The 18,026-nt window shown below is 36.9% G+C and overlaps 1 protein-coding gene across 1 annotated transcript in view; it reads right to left on the reverse strand.

Annotated features, from left to right (window-relative positions):
- The window catches only part of TMEM232 (transmembrane protein 232), a 220,643-nt gene that overhangs the window by 192,448 nt on the left and 10,169 nt on the right, over window positions 1–18,026 (reverse strand). Inside the window, exons 5-7 of the mRNA XM_023547505.1 lie at window positions 16,523–16,622; window positions 11,486–11,655; window positions 2,844–2,977 (exon numbers count right to left, since the gene is read on the reverse strand). Coding sequence (XP_023403273.1) covers window positions 2,844–2,977; window positions 11,486–11,655; window positions 16,523–16,622 — 404 coding nt within the window. The remainder of the gene's footprint in view (window positions 1–2,843; window positions 2,978–11,485; window positions 11,656–16,522; window positions 16,623–18,026) is intronic.

Below are 18,026 nucleotides of genomic sequence, written 5' to 3' on the forward strand. Positions count from 1 at the left end.
TCAGAGAATCAAAGGATCAATAAGAAACTTAGGAAATGAATCAAAGGAGCTCATGAGGCATGCAAGAAAATTATTGAGGCAAGCTTTATTTGAATGGCTTTTCTTAGACTATCTCATGATCATTGTAACTAATAAGGTTCAGGGACACAATCTAGGTGAAAAGCAAAGGTCTTGTTGCCTATGCAAAACAGTGAATTCTTTGTTTGATTCATGTTGATCCAAACACAAATGCTGTATGTTTGCAAAACATTTGCCACGTAGTTATAGTTTTAAATTGCCAAGCTTTTTTTGGAATACACTGATGGAGGACATTAAATCAGCTATTTTGCTTTGGGAGATATAATTTTATATGTTATACTGCTCTACTGAAATGCCATACTGCATTTCTCAGCAGTCTTTATTGACTAATAATTCAATTATAAACACAATTCATTATTTTCATGTTAGATTAGGAAGCCTTTTACACTGGGCTGAACCGTCTCCCCAGAGCAAATTGGGCAGTTTATAAAATGCCAAACCACAGGGTGGAGCTTTGAGAGATGATGATATGTCATATAAAATTCAACACTAGTAAATGGAAATCTGCCTTAGAGCAAGCTGCTCATCTGCAGCCCAAGGCAGCTAAACTTCCCAGATAAAGGCCAGTAGCATGACTGCAAGGAGTGGGCTCCCGCATTCTCTTTTTCTCTGCTTCTCTCTCCCTGTTTTGTAATTTATTGTCTTTAGTGCATGCCCTTTCCTTGTCTTTTTGCTTCTTCCCCAGCAAACCCAGTGCCATCGAGTCGATTCCGACTTCCCCAGCAAGGCAGCTCAAATTCTGTGGTTGCCTGACTTAAGTCTGTTCATGGATCCTGGGCCTTCCCTTTTGCAGGCTCATTGGAAAATATCTCTTCCACTTGTTTCTTGCTGTATGGTAGGATCTTGATAATGGAGGTTACAGTAAGTCAGACAGGGATATACACGATGAACCATCTACTGACTGTCAGCATTAGAAATGGGAAAATGAGACCCACTCATTAAATGGGCACAAGCCATTTTTGCCTCATCTCATAAGAACAGTTTTATATTATCTCCAATCTCCCCAAATCTATAAAATACTAAGAATGAAAAAATTAGTACATAAATATTTATAGACAATCTCAAGCATGTATTATTAGCACATAATTAAATGTTGAGACAATATAGTAAAACTGAAAATTGGTTAAAAAAATAATTGATTACAGAATTAAGTATTTGTAATCAGCCACTTTTACTATCTCAGTATTTAGTTAAACTTATTTGGTATTTATTAAAGTACTTTGAAAATAAATTTGACAAAATCATGTAACATTCATTTTATATGACAACATGTAATTTATGTAATTTTTTTAATCAAGTAAGAGTCTTCTAATAAAGTAGTTCTAGTCGTTTGTTTTTTTGGAACCTAAGTCATATATATGAATCCCCTAGAATCCTCTGTGTGATATGCAAATGGCACAAACTTGCTTGTTGAAAGTGAAGACAATGAAATAATTACTGATGAAGATCAAAGACCACAGCTTTCAGTATGGATTATACCTCAATATAAAGAAAACAGAAAACCTTACAAATGGACCAATAAACATCATCATGATAAATGACAAAGAAATTGAAGTTGTCAAGGATTTCATTCTTTTTGAATCACCAATCAAAGGCCATGGAAGCAGCAGTCCAGAAATCAAATGATGCATTTCATTGGGCAAATCTGATGCAAAAGACCTCTTTAAAGTGCTAAAAAGCAAAGGTGTCAACTTTGATGACGAAGATGCGCCTGGTATTTTCAAGCACCTCACATGCCTGTGAAAGCTGAACAATGAAAAATGAAGACTGAAGAAGAATTGATGCATTACGGTATTGGTGAAGAATACTGAATATACCATGGACTGACAGAAGAATGAACAAATCCCTCTCAGAGGAAGTACAGCCAGAATGCTCCTTAGAAAAGATAACAGAGAGACTTTGCCTCACCCACTTTGGACATCTTATCAGGAGCAACCAGGCCCTGGAGAAGAACATTACGCCTGGTAAAGTAGAGGGTCAGTGAAAAAGAGAAAGATCTTCAACAAGTTGGACTGACACAGTGACTGCAACAATAGGCTCAAACATAGCAACAATTGTGAGGATGGTGCAGGATCCAGCAGTGTTTTGTTCTGTTGTTCATAGGGTTGTTATGAGCAGGAGCTGACTTGACAGCACCAAACAACACAGAATGATAGATTATTACTGTTTGCATTGAAAAAAGGAATTTGAAGCTCTGCTCCTTTTCAAAGATTGAAAAGGGATACCCTCTAATCAATTTTCTTAGAAATGTTCCTTTAAAATTCTTCCTTTCATTGAACTCATGACCTTTTTTATACATAACTTAGACTTCCTTTTCCCTTCTCAAATTAACATACGTACAGGAAGGAAATAATGATTATCAGTCAAGGTTCATTTTTGTTATACAAGTAAGGCATAGAAAAATAAAATCTTAGCAAATTTCTTTCAAGGATAGTAAACTGCATTTCATTGTTATTGTTCAACAACTTGGAAAATAGAGGACATTTTTAAATGTAGGAATAGAACTTCATACCATTAATAAATTTCATTTAATAAAGGCAAACTGTACAATACATAAATGCATTTTTACAAAAAAGGTAAGAACAATTTATTGATGAAATGAACTAACACAAAATATATAAACTGCCCTTGCCTTTGGAACTGAGATTATAAATTTTTTTCATAGTCAACTAAGGTGTGATTAACATTTAAGTACAAAGGTTATTTAACATTTAAGCACAAAGGTTGCTCCATGAGTTACTGTGGATTTATAGGCTTACCCTTACCAGCATTTATTTTGAAGCTGTGTTTTATGGAAGTTGAGATGTTCAAGCACATTGTTCAGCTTAGGACTGTTGTTCTGAACGCAAGACCAAGCAGCAACACAGTGCCAGAGCAGGTGGTTAACTTCATACCCTCCCTGATTAAATCGCAAACGGCTCTGGAACTAAAACAGGAAAACATTTCTGGGATATAGTTCTTTGATTTCAATAAACAGGAAAATAAGTTTTACATATGCAAATGAAAATGCATCCTTCCTTCCATTTCATGTACCAAGAAGTGAAGCAATTTACACAAGTATATTCCTGTAAGTATATATAGTTAACATGACACAACATCTACATCATCTAAGGACAACATGACAAAAAATTTACATGCTCTAAGGAACAACTATTATATTAGAAAGACACAATTGTGCTTCCTAGACTCTTAGTTCTCCTTGACATCTGAGGAAGAGAGGGTAGGAGAAAGGTTAAATAATGATCTAACAAGAAATTAGGCTTAAAAATGTGGATTTTCACTTTGAGGACCAAAATATATGCCTACCTGGATGTGGCCAATGTCTTTTAAGTGTCTATTTTAAAAGTCTACAAATTCAGATCACAAATGAACTGTTACTGTACCCCCCCCCACGATAGTGCTTCCTATAGTTTCACTGATTTCATTGGTCTCTATTGAAGTAATTGGTATAAAAGGACCTGATTTTATTATTAGATAATGATGATAAAGCACTCTCACTAAATTTTTGTCACAGTAAAAATGCAAATATACATCCTGTGATATGTATACAACTACTAACTCAATTGCTAACTCCAACTTGATATTATATGCCTTTATGCTCTAAAGAAACTTAAACAAACTCTAAAGGGCTTTCCAGTTCTTGCTTATTATGTAAAACATCAGGAGCACAATTTAAAGATAATTCAATGTTGATTACTCTTAAGATAGAAGTCCAGAAGTTCGCTTATAAATTCTAAATGAAGACATAGTAACAGTTTCTAATAAACTATTTAGCTAAGTCCCACAAATGTGTATTCACCTACTTTATGTCAGGAACTCTGCTGGAAGCTGGAGATAAAGGCAGGAGCAAAAGTCTCTATACTAAGCTACCGACTCTTGGGAACAATAATTCAGAAAATCAAGTCGGTGTTTAAAATGTTAGAATATTCCGTAGAAAGCTCTATCCGAAAATAATGTAAGACATCAGACTGAAACATGTTGACTTCTGCAAATGCACACATTTTATCCAAATAACTCAATTGTCTGCTTTGGGGTAGAGCCCACCCAAAAAAATTGAACTCATATAAATGAAGTTCTTTTCTCAAATTGCTCTAGATGTCACAGCCTGAATGCCTGACAGTCCACATATAACAAATTTATTCTGAATAAATAATTAAGTAGGTATGTTATGAAACTTTTGAATGGCTTGACTAGTTAAATTCAGTTTAATCAATCTTTTTTTTTTTTAAATCATGGCTATTACATGACTACATAGACCGTTCAGTTAGATCAAAAATTCCTGTGTTAATACACTTGTGCTTTGTCCCTAGAGAAATTTCCCTGAAAGTAGCTAGTTAAAAAAAAAAAAAAAATCAAGATTTAGACACTGAACAAGATTTAAGTTTTATTTTCAATTTTATATGATACCACTTTTAATCATCATTAAGAAAGAAGAAAAACAGTTCCTGATGTCTGTATCTGATTTGACATCAGTATTATTACAAGCTACCACAGTCTGATGCCCACAGCCAGGTTATTTTGTTCTCCTGTTGGACATAACCCGACTCACAGAATATCAGCCTTAGGCAATACTGTTCTGACACCAGGAAACCATGAAACAAAACAAGCCTACTTCAAATTTGTTTCTAAGCACAGAGAAAAACAAAGTCACTGTGCCACCCATACATTACCCAATTATAGAATTAGTCCTCCTTTCTGATAGCCAACTATTATGGCTTGAATTTTGTCCCCCCATAATGTGGGTCAACTTGGCTAGGCGATGATTTCCAGTATTGTGCAATTGTCCACCATTCAGTTATCCAAGGTGATTATTCTATGCGATGTAAATCCTACCTCTATAATAATGTTAATGAGGCAGGATTAGAGGCAGTTATGTTAATGAGGTAGGACTCAATCTACATGATTAAGTTGTATCTTGAGTCAATCTCTTCTGAGATATAAAAGAGAGAATGGAGCAAAGAGGATAGGGAGTCAATCCACCAAGAAAGTGCCAGGATCGGAATGTGTCCTTTGGACCAGGGGTCCCTACACTGAGAAGCTCCTAGACTAGGGAAGACTGATAACAAGGACCTTTCCCCAGAGTCAAGAGGGAGAGAAAACATTCCCTTGGAGGTGAGGCTCTGAATTTGGACTTCTAGCCTCCTAGGCTGTGAGAGAATAAATCTGTTTGTTAAAGCCATCCACTTGTGGTATTTCTGTTACAGCAGCACTAGATAACTAAGCCATCAACCTAGAAAGAACACTCACTTTTTACACCCTTCCCTAATTCACCCAACCAAAGCTCCACTCCTATAATAGCTTGTTATGGAGACACTCCATGGTTTCCCAGTGATGTGTGTTCTCTCTCTCTCTGCAACAAGAAAGAAACCCAACTTGTTTAACTACAGGTATGTTCCTGGTCTGGTGGGTGTTGGCATCCTCACAGACCAAATGAGTTACACCACACTTGCAAATTTTCCAGATAATTGAAGTTTATCACAAATTTGCATGAACTTTATGTATTTCAAGAATGTTCATGGACATCTTGCTAAATTTTCTTCCTTACATTCTTCAAAACCAAGAATAAATATACCATTTTTGATAATACAATAATGGTGATGATGTGATTTAATACAACCATCACATTCATTATCAGTGTTGAAGACCAGAGGAAAAATGCTCCCAGAGCTATTAGGTGGTAGACAGTTCTTTGCCTTTACAGTAAATCAGTCCTACTAAAGGTGTGGATGGATGCTAAGTGCCATTTGCAAACTATTAACGAGTACAGAAATTAAGAATATTTAGAAACTTTTATGACAATTTGACAGAATAATTCAAACTAATAATAGAATTTGGGGCTTACATTTTGCATGTCTTTTTAATTTTATTTTTCTAATAATTCATTATTATTGTATTTTACAAGAGTATCAGTCTGTGATGAACTGGAAATTAAAAAAAAAAAAAAGTTGAGAGGGTTCTGTCTTAGGCTGGGTTCTCCAGAGAAGCAAAACAAGTAAAGTGTATAAATATATATATAGAGAGAGATTTATGTCAAGGAAATGACTCATGTAATTGCAGGAGCTGGAATGTCCCAAGTCTGTGGGTTAGGATAGAAGCTTCTCCAGATACGTAGCCACAGGGGCTGGTGAACCCAAGATCGGAAGGTTGGAGAGCAGGGCTTGCTCACAGGCTGTGAAGATTGACAAATCCCAAGATCGGCAGGTAAGATCACAGGGAAGCTGCTAGCTCAAGTCCCAAGAACTGGAGGGCAGATAATAGGAGCCAGCTGCAGGATCCAGAAGGAGCAAAAGCCCACAAGCATTGCCAGAATATCCACTTATATTCAATGCAGGCCACACGCCCAAGGAAACTCCCTTTTATTTGATTGGCCACTCACAGTAGATTCCATCATGGAGGTATCACATCGTATCAAATCTCATCATGGAAGTGATCCCAACATTATACGACTATCAAACCACTAAGAATCATGGCCCAGCCAAGCCGACACACAACCTTAACAATCACAGTTTTCTTTATCATAGATAGTTTGAGAAGCACTGAGCACTGCATTGAATGACTTCCCAAGGGTTGTTTTTGTTTTTGTTTCCTGGCTTCTACAACCACTTACAGTTCTCTTACCCTTCCGTCCCCTTACTTTGGGCTGTCAATTGTTACAGCTTTTACAATGCCTACTTTGAGTAGCCCACCTATAAAAGTGCTAACTAATCAGCTCTTGGTTGAGAATTCAGATAACCATATCAGCTTGAATTTTAAGCAGACTTAAAGTTCCCAGGCTCTGAGTGTCTAGGCAGGCTCTCTTTTATAGCAGAAATGAGCTTTGAAGGCTAGGCTCCATTTTGCTTGCTCAAAGAGAGCTTTTTAGGTTACATCCTGTCTCCAGCCATTTGGAAAACCCTATGGAGCACAATTCTACTCTGACACACAGGGGGTCGTCATGCACCAGAATCAACTTCAGAGCAACTGGTTGACATTGCCATGTAAGGACCCTCTCAGTACAAATATATTACCAGGATAATAGGGCATGAATCATAGGATGATACTCCTAATTTTAAAGAACCTATGTCTCAGACTAATCCAATTCCTACTAACCATTTATGATTATAGTACAACACAATATGTCCCAAACATAGATAATGCCTCTGGCTTAAGCCAAGTGCGTTGAGTTGATCCCAACTCATGGCAACCACATGGCTGACCTTTTGGAAGCAGACAACCAGGGCTTTCTTCCAAGGCATCTCTGGGTGGACTTGAACCACCAACCTTTTTGTTTGGCTTACCAAGTACTTAAAGAGTTAAAGGACAAAACTGGTAGGCCCATTAGAAAGTGCAGTTGTATGGTTGCTAGTTTTCTGAGAACTATTTAGACTTTAGAAGAAAAAAAACTATTTAGTAAAGGATCTTTTGCATTTTGTACCTACCTTCTCCAAAGAGCTGAGTTATTATTACCATGTGACAACTGTGCTTAGCAAATTTAGCTTAAGGAAAAGACAGAATGGAAAACTCAATCCAGCATTCTGACTCTGCAATCCACAGAGCTAATTAAAGTGTACAATTTGTCAAAGTCAAAGGCAATCCTGTGTCTAGATCCGCTTAAAAGAACATTAAAAGGAGAAATGGGTTCCAGCAGCAAATGAAAGGAAATTCCCCATTCTTAAATAGGATGAACATCCATGTTATAATGTGTATATCCTACAGAATTGATGTGGGGTTTTTTGTTGTTGTTGCTGCTGTTTTGTGTTGCTTTTTTTTTTTTTTTTTGACATTTTCTCAGAACCTTGCCAGCAAATTAAATAAGTAGGCTTTACTCCCATACAAGTAAGTATATGGCAAATAAAAAAAAAAAATGTTTTTTTTTTTAGAGTGGCCAAAATACAATGCCATGGATCTTTAGCATTCTCAGGGCATAAAGACTCTAGGAAGAAATTCACAAATGATCTACTATATCATCTATTGATAAAGAAGGAAGAAAACATGAATGCAAATGTATCTTTTATATTTCCTTTCTTGTCCATATCTTTTCCCTTTCTTTTACCAAAAGAAGAGAGAGATGAATGGCAAATGAACTTGAGAGGCTAATTTATAGCAATCTTTCTGAAGAAACTGGGCTGAAACTGGGGAAAGTTAAGACATGCGTTCAAGTGCTAATTAAATTAATTAGCAATTTTAGCGCCACTGTGACTAAACCCACTGCCCAAGGAGTCCATTCCGACTCATAGTGACCCTACAGAACAGAGTAGAGATGCCCCATAGAGTTTCCAAGGAGCACCTGGTAGATTCAAACTGCTGACCTCTTGGTTAGCAGCCGTAGCACTTAACCACTACGCCACCAGGGTTTCCACACTGTGACTACACTTTTATATTCTTTATATTATGAGGCTATAGGAGGAGAAACTAGTACCAGTGCCATCGAGTCGATTCCTACTCATGGCAACCCCATGTGAACTGTGCTCCACAGGGTTTTCAACGGCTGATTTTTTCAAAGTAGATCACCAGACTTTGTTTCCAAGGTGTCTCTGCATGGATTCAGACCCCCAACATCTCAGTTAGCAGCCATGCACATTAACCCTCTGCACCAACAGGAGACTTAGGGAGAGAAAACAAGTGTAATATAGCTGATAGGTCAAAATTTGTTATAATTCCCTTACAGAACTACATGCTTAGGGCTGAACTAGAACTCAGAAAAGGTGGGGAGAAAGGTGCATAGAGACTTAGCAACTTGTCCCATTCTAAGCAAAGTGTGACAAATATTAACAATTTTTTGCCCCTTATAATCCAGGCCAAGCTGTACAGCAATACGTTTCCATCTCATTGCTATGTATGTGCCTGACTCAATAACCAGAACATTCTTTTCACCAAAATTTTACAGTATCTTATCTGTTCAAAAGAAAACATTAAAATCACTACACCAAGTCAGCATAACCACGTCCTTAGATGAAAATTATTATATGCCTTTGTTAAAGTGAGTTGCTAAACATATTTTTCATTAATCATTATTTATATTTTTATAGCACTTTATAATTTATAAAGCACATGATTTCTTGCAATCTTCACAACAACCCTGTAGATTAAAAAAACCAAACCAAAGCCATTGCTGTTGAGTTGATTCCGACCCAATAGCAACCCCATAGGACAGAGTAGAACTGCCCCATAAGGTTTCAAGAGTCTAAATCTTTACAGAAGCACACTGTCACATCTTTCTCCTGGAAGGAGCCCTGGTGGCACACTCCCAAATTATTTCAACCACATTAAAATAGATGACTCTCAAATCTATATTCCAAGCTTCACTTATTTCCCTGGAGCCCTGAAGGCTTAGTGGTTAAAAGCTGGGTTGCTAACCAAAAGGTCTGCAGGCTGTCTAGTGAGTTCAAACCATCAACCTTTCAGTTAGCAGATGATGCTCTACACTGAGAAACTTTGTGAAGACATTGGAAATATTGAATTTGACGGTTACTCAGGTATGTATAATCAGTGGGCAGTTGAAAAAGTACGTTTGGAATTAGGGAAATAAGTGACCAACCTAAAATCAAACCCATTGCCATCGAGTCAAACTCGACTCATAGCAACCCTACAGGACAGAGTAGAACTGCCCCAGAGGGTTTCCAAGGAGCCACTGGTGGATTCGAACTACCGACCTTTTGGTTAGCAACCCAGCTTTTAACCACTAAGCCATCAGGGATCCAGGGAAATAAGTGAAGCTTGGAATATAGATTTGAGAATCATCTATTTTAAATGTGGTTGAAATAATTTGGGAGTGTGCCACCAGGGCTCCTTCCAGGGAAAATATGATAATGATGATGACTTTTTTTTTAAAGATAAGCAAATGGAAGCTTGGTGAGCTTAATGGACTTCCTCAAGATCACACAGCCAGTTGGTGACCAGGTCTTCTCTGTTCATGATTTGTGTTCTTTCTGTTGCTGAAAACATTATATTTACCATTAAAACATCTTTTGAAACTTAAAGAACAAGATCACTGTTTTTCATAATTTTTATTCATTTGTAATTAAAAGCAAGGGTTCAAGTTACTAGTGTATATTATTATCTACATAAATGGCTCACCAATTAATGAACCAAAGAGAAAACACTGAGGCCTAGAAAGAATAAAAACAGATGTGGTTAATTTTTTTCCCCTTATATGTCTAAATTATAGCTAATTTTATTAAAGGGCCAAGCAAAACATGGGAAAATTGTGAGGCAACTCATAAAAAAAAAAAAAAAAAAAACATACAAAGCTATTTAAAAACAGAATCTTCCTTAAATTTTGTGAGGTGTTTCAATTCTTACGCTGTTAAAAGTTCAAAGTATCTCTTTTGAATTTTATCAGCCCATAAGGTGTACACACAACTATACGGCTCATTTTAGTTGAGTTTCTATAATATGCAATACAATACATATCAAGGATTATATAATTAGGACAGGTAGTTTTCTCTAAAGTTGGTCATTAATACCTGACAGAAAATAAGAGAAGTTTTTCCATACGCCAGCGTTATTTTGTGAGGGCAGCGGTGGTTCGGTGGTAGAATTCTGGCCTTCCATGAAGGACACGTGGGTATGATTGCAGCCAGTGTACCTCAAGTGCAGCCGCCACCCGTCTGTCAGTGGAGCTTGTGTGTCGCTGTGATGCTGAACAAGTTTCAGCAGAGCTTCCAGACTAAGACTAAAGACTAAGAAGAAAGACCCGGTGACCTACTTCTGGAAATCAGCCAATGAAAACCCTATGGATCACAATGTCCAACCCTGTTATGCAAGGGTTGCTATGAGTTGGGGTACAGCTCGATGGCAGCGAACAAGATTATTTTAATTCCTCAATTTTGAGCCATGAAAAAAAATCCTGTTGATTTTAACAGCATATTATATGTGAATTGCAAAAGCACAAAAAACATTAAACTTACTCTTGAGAACAACCTGCACTTTCCATATCACTTTAACGGAGCCCTGGTGGCACCGTGGTTAAGAGCTTGGCTGCTAACCAAAAGGTCGGCAGTTCGAATTCACCAACCACTCCTTGGAAACCCTATGGTGCAGCTCTACTCTGTCCTATATGGTCACTATGAGTCGGACTTGACTCAACAGCGGTGGGTTTGGTTTGGTTGGTTTCAGTTCCCTTGAATAGAAACACGGTATCTTAAAATGTTAAGTCCATTCAAATTATGTTGAAATTTTAAATTAAATGGCTGAGGGGGAATCTAAAAGAGAGAATGTATTATGGCATTATTTCATTTAAAGCAGTAGTGGTGCATACTGGTGCCCCACTACTAACCCTATTACATTACAACCCAAAAACGGTACACATGTTGCGTGAATTAGTGTCTTTGCTGTTCAGCCCACAGCTAAGCTCATCTTAAGCAATGCCTGCTGAATTGGCAAGCACAATTATTCAATAACAGCGTCATGCACCAGGATATATTACCTCCATATCCGAATACACATTCTCATATCCTTCTGTGTTTCCATTAGGGCTAAAAGTTGATTCAGAAAGTAGTACTCTTTCATATATAATTTCCGAGGTTTTCAGGATGAATGCCACATTTGAAAAGATGTTTGGATACTTATAATACGTTTCTTCAGATAAAGAAAGCACTGTTTTAAGAAAAAAATAATTTCCGAGAAAGATTTCACTGATATTTTGTACTGTGTTTCATTTGTCTTTTAGTTATAAAGCTATAATTAAATTCAGTACTTGGATGCTGAAACTGCGGTACATTTCCCTCAATATATAAGATTTATAATGTTACGTGTGACCCCTGGTGGTGTAATAGAAAACTGCAAGGTAAATAATTCATAAGTGTATGTAATTCAGGAAGCAACTGCATAATGGTTGAATGGCCAATTAAATATAGTTACTGCTCAACGATGCTTGGAAGCTCCCAGCTGAAAATAAATCAAGTTATAATAGATACTTTATTCATAATGGATACTTGGAAATTATAATTCCACAAACAAATCAATGTCATTGTTTTTAACCCCCTTCTCTAGTTTTATCTTTCCAAGGTGTTAATATTGATTTTTAAAAGCATTTACTTAAATATGGGCAATATTATGTCATTAACATTAGACTACGTGATATTTAGCAGAACCGTCTCTGTGCTGTTCTTTCTATAAACATTCAGGCAGTCTGAGTTTCAGTCTATCCACACAGTGGAAAAACTAATAATGACCATTCTTCTGATGGGGCCCTGTGGATAGAGAACAGCTGCTAATGGCCTCAGGTAAGGAATAGACAGTTGCTGAAGAAAGAGATTTAGCCTAAGGCTCTACTTAACAGTACTTGGTGAGAGGGCCAAATCTAGGAATTTTATTCTTACCTAAAACAAAGACATTGGTACTCTTAGAGCAAATCCACAATAACAAGCTAATCTGAGAACTTGAGACTTTATTCAAATAATTTTTGAAAAACGATTTACCACCATCATCAGAATATTTAGTAAGCCAATATATCTAACACTGCAAGGAGTTACATGATAGGCCCAGATTCTTATTCTGCCAGTCTACAGTTTCCTCTCAGTTTCATACCTTGTTAAGACTGGTCATTCTCCAAAACGCTTCTATCACCTCCTATTCCCTCCTCTACAACTCTTCCCATCAACTATTCTTCCCTTTCTTATATATTGTCTTTGCTTCCTTTAGCCTATGACATACTAATCTTCTCTTCACCTTATTTTTTTTTCTTTATACTCTTTTTTAATTGTACTTCAGATAAGGGTTTACAGAGCAAATTAGTTTCTCAAAACAATTAATACATATATTGTTTTGTGATACTGGTTGCCAACACCACAACATGTCAACAGTCTCCCCTTCTGAACCCTGGGTTCCCCATTACCAGCTTTCCTGTCCCCTCCTGACTTCTTTGGCTGAACGGTGAAACTCAGGAGTGACTTCAGTACCAAGTTAAAAGGGAGTTTGGGGGCCATACTCTCAGGGTTTCCCCAGTCTCTGTCAGACCAGTGAGTCTGGTCTTTCTTTTTTTGTCAGTTAGAATTTTGTTCTACATTTTTCTCCATTTCTGTCCAGGGCCCTTTATTGTAATCCCTGTCAGAACAGTCAGTGGTGGTAGCCAGGCAGCACCTAGTTGAGCTGAACTCTGTCTCGAGGAGGCTGTGGTACTTGTGGTCCATTAGTCCTCTTGGCTAATCTTTTCCTTCTGTCTTTGGTTTTCTTCATTCTCCCTTGCTCCAGAGAGGGTGAGACTACTGCAGTATCTTAGATGGCTGCTCACAAGCTTTTAAGACCCCAGATGCTACTTACCAAAGTAGGATGTAGAACATTTTCCCTATAAACTATGTTATGCCAGTTGAGGTAGATGGTCCCTATGACCATGGTAACCAGCCCTCAGCCCAGTAATTTGCTCTCTCAAGGACTTTGGATGTGTCTATGGAGCTTCCGTGACCTTGCCTTGGTCAAGTAGCGCTGGCTTCCCCAGTATCCTGTATTGTCTTACCCTTCACCAAAGTTACCACTTATTTATTGTCTATTTAGTGATTTTCCCTCTCCACCCTTCCCCTCCCTCATTTCATCAAAGATTATTTCTTTTTGTCTGCAAACCCTTTTCACAAATTTTTACAGTAGTGGTCTCATACGGCATTTGTCCTTTTGTGATTGACTTATTTCACTCAGCATAATACTCTCCAGATTCGTCCATGTTGTTAATTGTTTTGCAGATTCATCATTGTTCTTTATCATTTCATAGCATTAAATTGTGTGTATGTACCATAGTTTGTTTATTCATTCATCTGTTGATGGGCACTTAGGTTGCTTCCATCTTTTTGCTATTGTGAATAATGTTGCAGTGAACATGGGTGTGCAAATGTCTATTCATGTCATGGCTCTTATTTCCCTAGGATACATTCCTAGGAGTGGGACTGATGGATCATATGGTTTTTCTATTTCTAGCTTTTTAAGGAAGCATATTGTTTTCCAAAGTTGTTACCATTTTGCATTCCCACCAGCAGTGCATAAGAGTTCCAATCTCCCCACAGCCTCTCCAACAATTGTTACTTTCTCAGTTTTTTGTTTTTTTTTTTTTTTGATTAGTGCCAGTAATGTTGGGGTGAGATGGTATCTCATTGTGGTTTTGATTTGCACTTCTCTTTTTTTTTTAATGGCTAGTGATCACGAGCATTTCCTCATGTATCTGTTACCTACCTGAATATCTTCTTTGGTGAAGCGTCTGTTCATATTCTTTGCCCATTTTTTTAATTGGATTATTTGTGTTTTTGCTGTAGAGGTGTTGGGTTTTACTGTAGATTTTAGAGATTAGGCCTTTGCTGGATTTGTCATAGCCAAAAATGTTTTCCCAGTCTGTAGGTTCTCTTTTTACTCTTTTGGTGCAGTCGTTTGATGAGCATAAGTGTCTAATTTTTAGAAGACCCCAGTTATCTAGCTTATCTTCTGGTGTTTGTATGTTGTTCGTTATAGTTTGTATCCTGTTAATTCCATATATTAGGGCCTCTAGTGTTGATCCTATTTTTTCTCCTATGATTTTCATAGTTTGGGGCTTTATATTTAGTTCTTTTAACCATTTTGAATTAGTTTTTACGTATGGTGTGAGGTATGGGTCGTGTTTTACCTTGTTTTTTGATCTAAATGATTGACCAATATTTCTCCTTCCCTTTGAAGCTATGTTTTTGAAATAGTTCACAATCTCTATCTTATGTCTAAACTCTCCCTTCACTTTTCATTGAACTCCAGTCTGAATTTTGCTTCCACCACTCGACTGAGGATGCTCCCTTAAGATAACGACTTTCTCATTGCAGAGACCCATTACCAATTTTCAGATATCCTACGATTTAATGAAGGAGTTCCTGGGTGATACAAACAGGTAATGTGCTCAGCTGTTAACTGAAAGGTTAGAAGTTCAAATCTACCCAGAGATTCCACAGAAGAAAGTCCTAACGATCCACTTCTAAAAAACCAACCATTGAAAAAAACACTATGGAGCACAGTTCTACTTTCATACACATGGGGTCATCACAACTCAGAGTCCAATTGAAAGCAACTGGATTTTTCAGTAAGGCACTGGTGGTTCTGTGGTATAATCCCTGCCTTACATGTGAGATACTCAGGTTCGGTTTCCAGTCAACGTGCCTCATGTACAGCAACCACCTTCTGTGAGTGGATGCTTATGTATTGCTATGAGGCTGAACAGGTTGCAGTGGCGCTTCAAGTCCAGGAAACTAGGAAAAAAGACCAACCAAACTACTTCTGAGAATCAGTCAATGAAAACCCTATGGATCACAAAGGTCCAATTCACAACAGATCATAGGGATGGTGCATGACCAGGCAGGATTTCCTTCTTCTGTGCATGGGGTCACCATGAGTCAGGGCCTGTCTCCACAACAGCTAACAACACAACTGTTCAACACTTGCACAGCTATTGATAATGTTGATCTTCTTGAACTTCCCCTCCTTGGATCTCTATGCCATAACTTAATTCTCTTTTATGGGTGTCTGTTCCGCCACTAGGAGCCCAGGCAGTGCAGTGGTTAAGTGCTCAGCTGCTAACAGAAAGGACTATGGTTTGAAACTACCAGATGCTTCAAGGGAGAAAGATGTGGCAGTCTGCTTCCATAAAGATTTATAGCCTTGGACTCCCTATGGGGCAACTCTACTAGACAGCAACAAGTTTGGTTTTGGTTTTGTTTGGTTCCTCCAATAATCCATTAAAGGTTTGTGTTCCTCAAGATTCTATTCCTAAAATTAATTTCTTTCTTCTCACTCCCTAATTATCTCAGCCACATTAACATAGATGACTCTCAAATCTATATCCCAAGCTTCACTTATTTCCCTAACTCCAAACTCACATTTTCAACTGCCCGCTAATTATACATACCTGAGTAACCTTCAGATTCAAAATTTCCAATGTCTTTTCAACATTTCCCAGCTTAGAGCATCATAGTATCTATCCTATTAGTCAATATATATAAGACTTAATGCTCCTCCTTACTCTCTCACTTTCCCTTATATATACTCTAGATCCAATTGTTCACTAAGTCCAGTCTCTTTTATCTCCTAAATATTTTTCAAAAGTATTTTACTCTATCCCATTTCCATTGTGATAGCTCACACCTTTAACATCTCTTGCCTATATACTGCCATAGCTAACTGGCCCTCTGCATCAGCTCCTCCTTACTGTAGTCCCACATCTTCATAGCCACTAGTATTATCTTATTGCAATATGAATTTAACTTTCTGGGTTTTGGTGGGTAGCAACAGTGAGGTAGATACTATTACAGATGAAGAAACTGAGTCACAGACAAGGTCACACAGCTAGTTAAGTAGCACAAAAGGTGAATACATACATTTGACCTAGAAGCTGTGCTCTTCAACTCTTTAGCTATTATCTTTCATCAAAAATAAACTACAGCTCACGCTCTTTATAGTGACAGCTTGAGCTTCCCAGAATATAACATAAAACATTTATAAGTTTAGAAAATAAAAGATAGCCTACCGTTTAAATATTGTTGAAGCCTAAGTAAATGTGCTTTAAAACCTCCTAGGTGACCATGCAGGAAAAACACAAAAAGTCGTAAGAAAACCAAATAGCCAATCTGTCAAAAGAGAAAGAAGAAAGCATTTTTGTGTTGCATCAATAAATGTTTAAAAACCATGAGAAAAAATAAACTATTTTATTATCACATTTACTTTTCACAAAACAATTTCAAACTCACTTGAAATTACGTGCTTTTAAAATAACTTTAAAATATTTATATCAAAGTTGAAATGCTGGTTCAGCCAAAAGACTTTCATATATCATCCCTACATTACATAAAATGCCCAACGATGAATGTTGTTTTGTTCTAGACCCTTAAGAACAGTATTTTTCAAACTACAGGTTATGCCCCTTACATGGGTCATGATATCAACTGAGAGGGTTTTTTTTTTTTTTTTTAATTAAATAAAGCAGAAAAGATCATAATACATTGTACTGTCCCTTGTTTCAGTATATAAGTGAGTGTGCATTTTGTGTGGTCAGGGCTGCAATGTAAAATACTCCTTCCTACGGGCAATCAGTCAAAGGAGTTTGAAAAACATCATTTCAAATGGTGTTGAGAAATAGTCTGCTTGTGCTAGTATGCTGTACTAAGCTCCCCATCCCCGCATGGAAAAAAATGTAATTACTAAATAAGCACTATAAAATGCTTTACTTCTATGCAGTTTGAAAAAATGCACAGCTAAAACAGTTCTATTTAGATAGACTACAGAAAATCATATCTTCAAAAGTATATGATATGCAAGATTACACAGAAAATGAGAAAAAAACACATAAAATACAGAAATAAATGGAGTACTAATTGCCTAGTTGCTATACCATAACATTATGGAGAAGAACAAAACAATAACAATAGTTATAACTATCAAAAACATACCAGGAAATAAATAAATAAATATCTCTCTGTCTATATATATGTGTGTATGTGTATATACATGTACATATTATATATATATTTATTTATTTTGGATTTTACATGTGTGTATGTATGTATGTATGTATTTGTGTGTATATATATACACACACACACACACATATATATCCCAAACTCACCAATCCTCTTAACAACAGTTCAGGGTATTATTAGACCTACATATAAAAAACAAAAAACACTGATGATTCTATTAAGTTAGTAAGTAGCATTACTGGACTATGCACCGAGGACATGCAGATTGCTCCAAAAGTCATTCACTTCCTATTATAGCAGTGATTTCCAAATATTTTTTATCACAAACCACTGTTAAAGTAAAATAAATTTTGACAATACATCATTAATATTTGTAAATGTATCCATAAATTATAAACATGTACAAATTATGGATAACACTGCAAAAAAATGGGAATTCCAAAACACCTAATTGTGCTCATGAGGAACCTGTACATAGACCAAAGGCAGCTGTTTGAACAGAACAAGGGGATGCTGTGTAGCTTAAAGTCAGGAAAGATGTGTGTCAAGGTTGTA

This window comes from Loxodonta africana, chromosome 2 (genome assembly GCF_030014295.1).
Source record: "Loxodonta africana isolate mLoxAfr1 chromosome 2, mLoxAfr1.hap2, whole genome shotgun sequence".
In the NCBI taxonomy this organism is placed as follows: domain Eukaryota; kingdom Metazoa; phylum Chordata; class Mammalia; order Proboscidea; family Elephantidae; genus Loxodonta; species Loxodonta africana.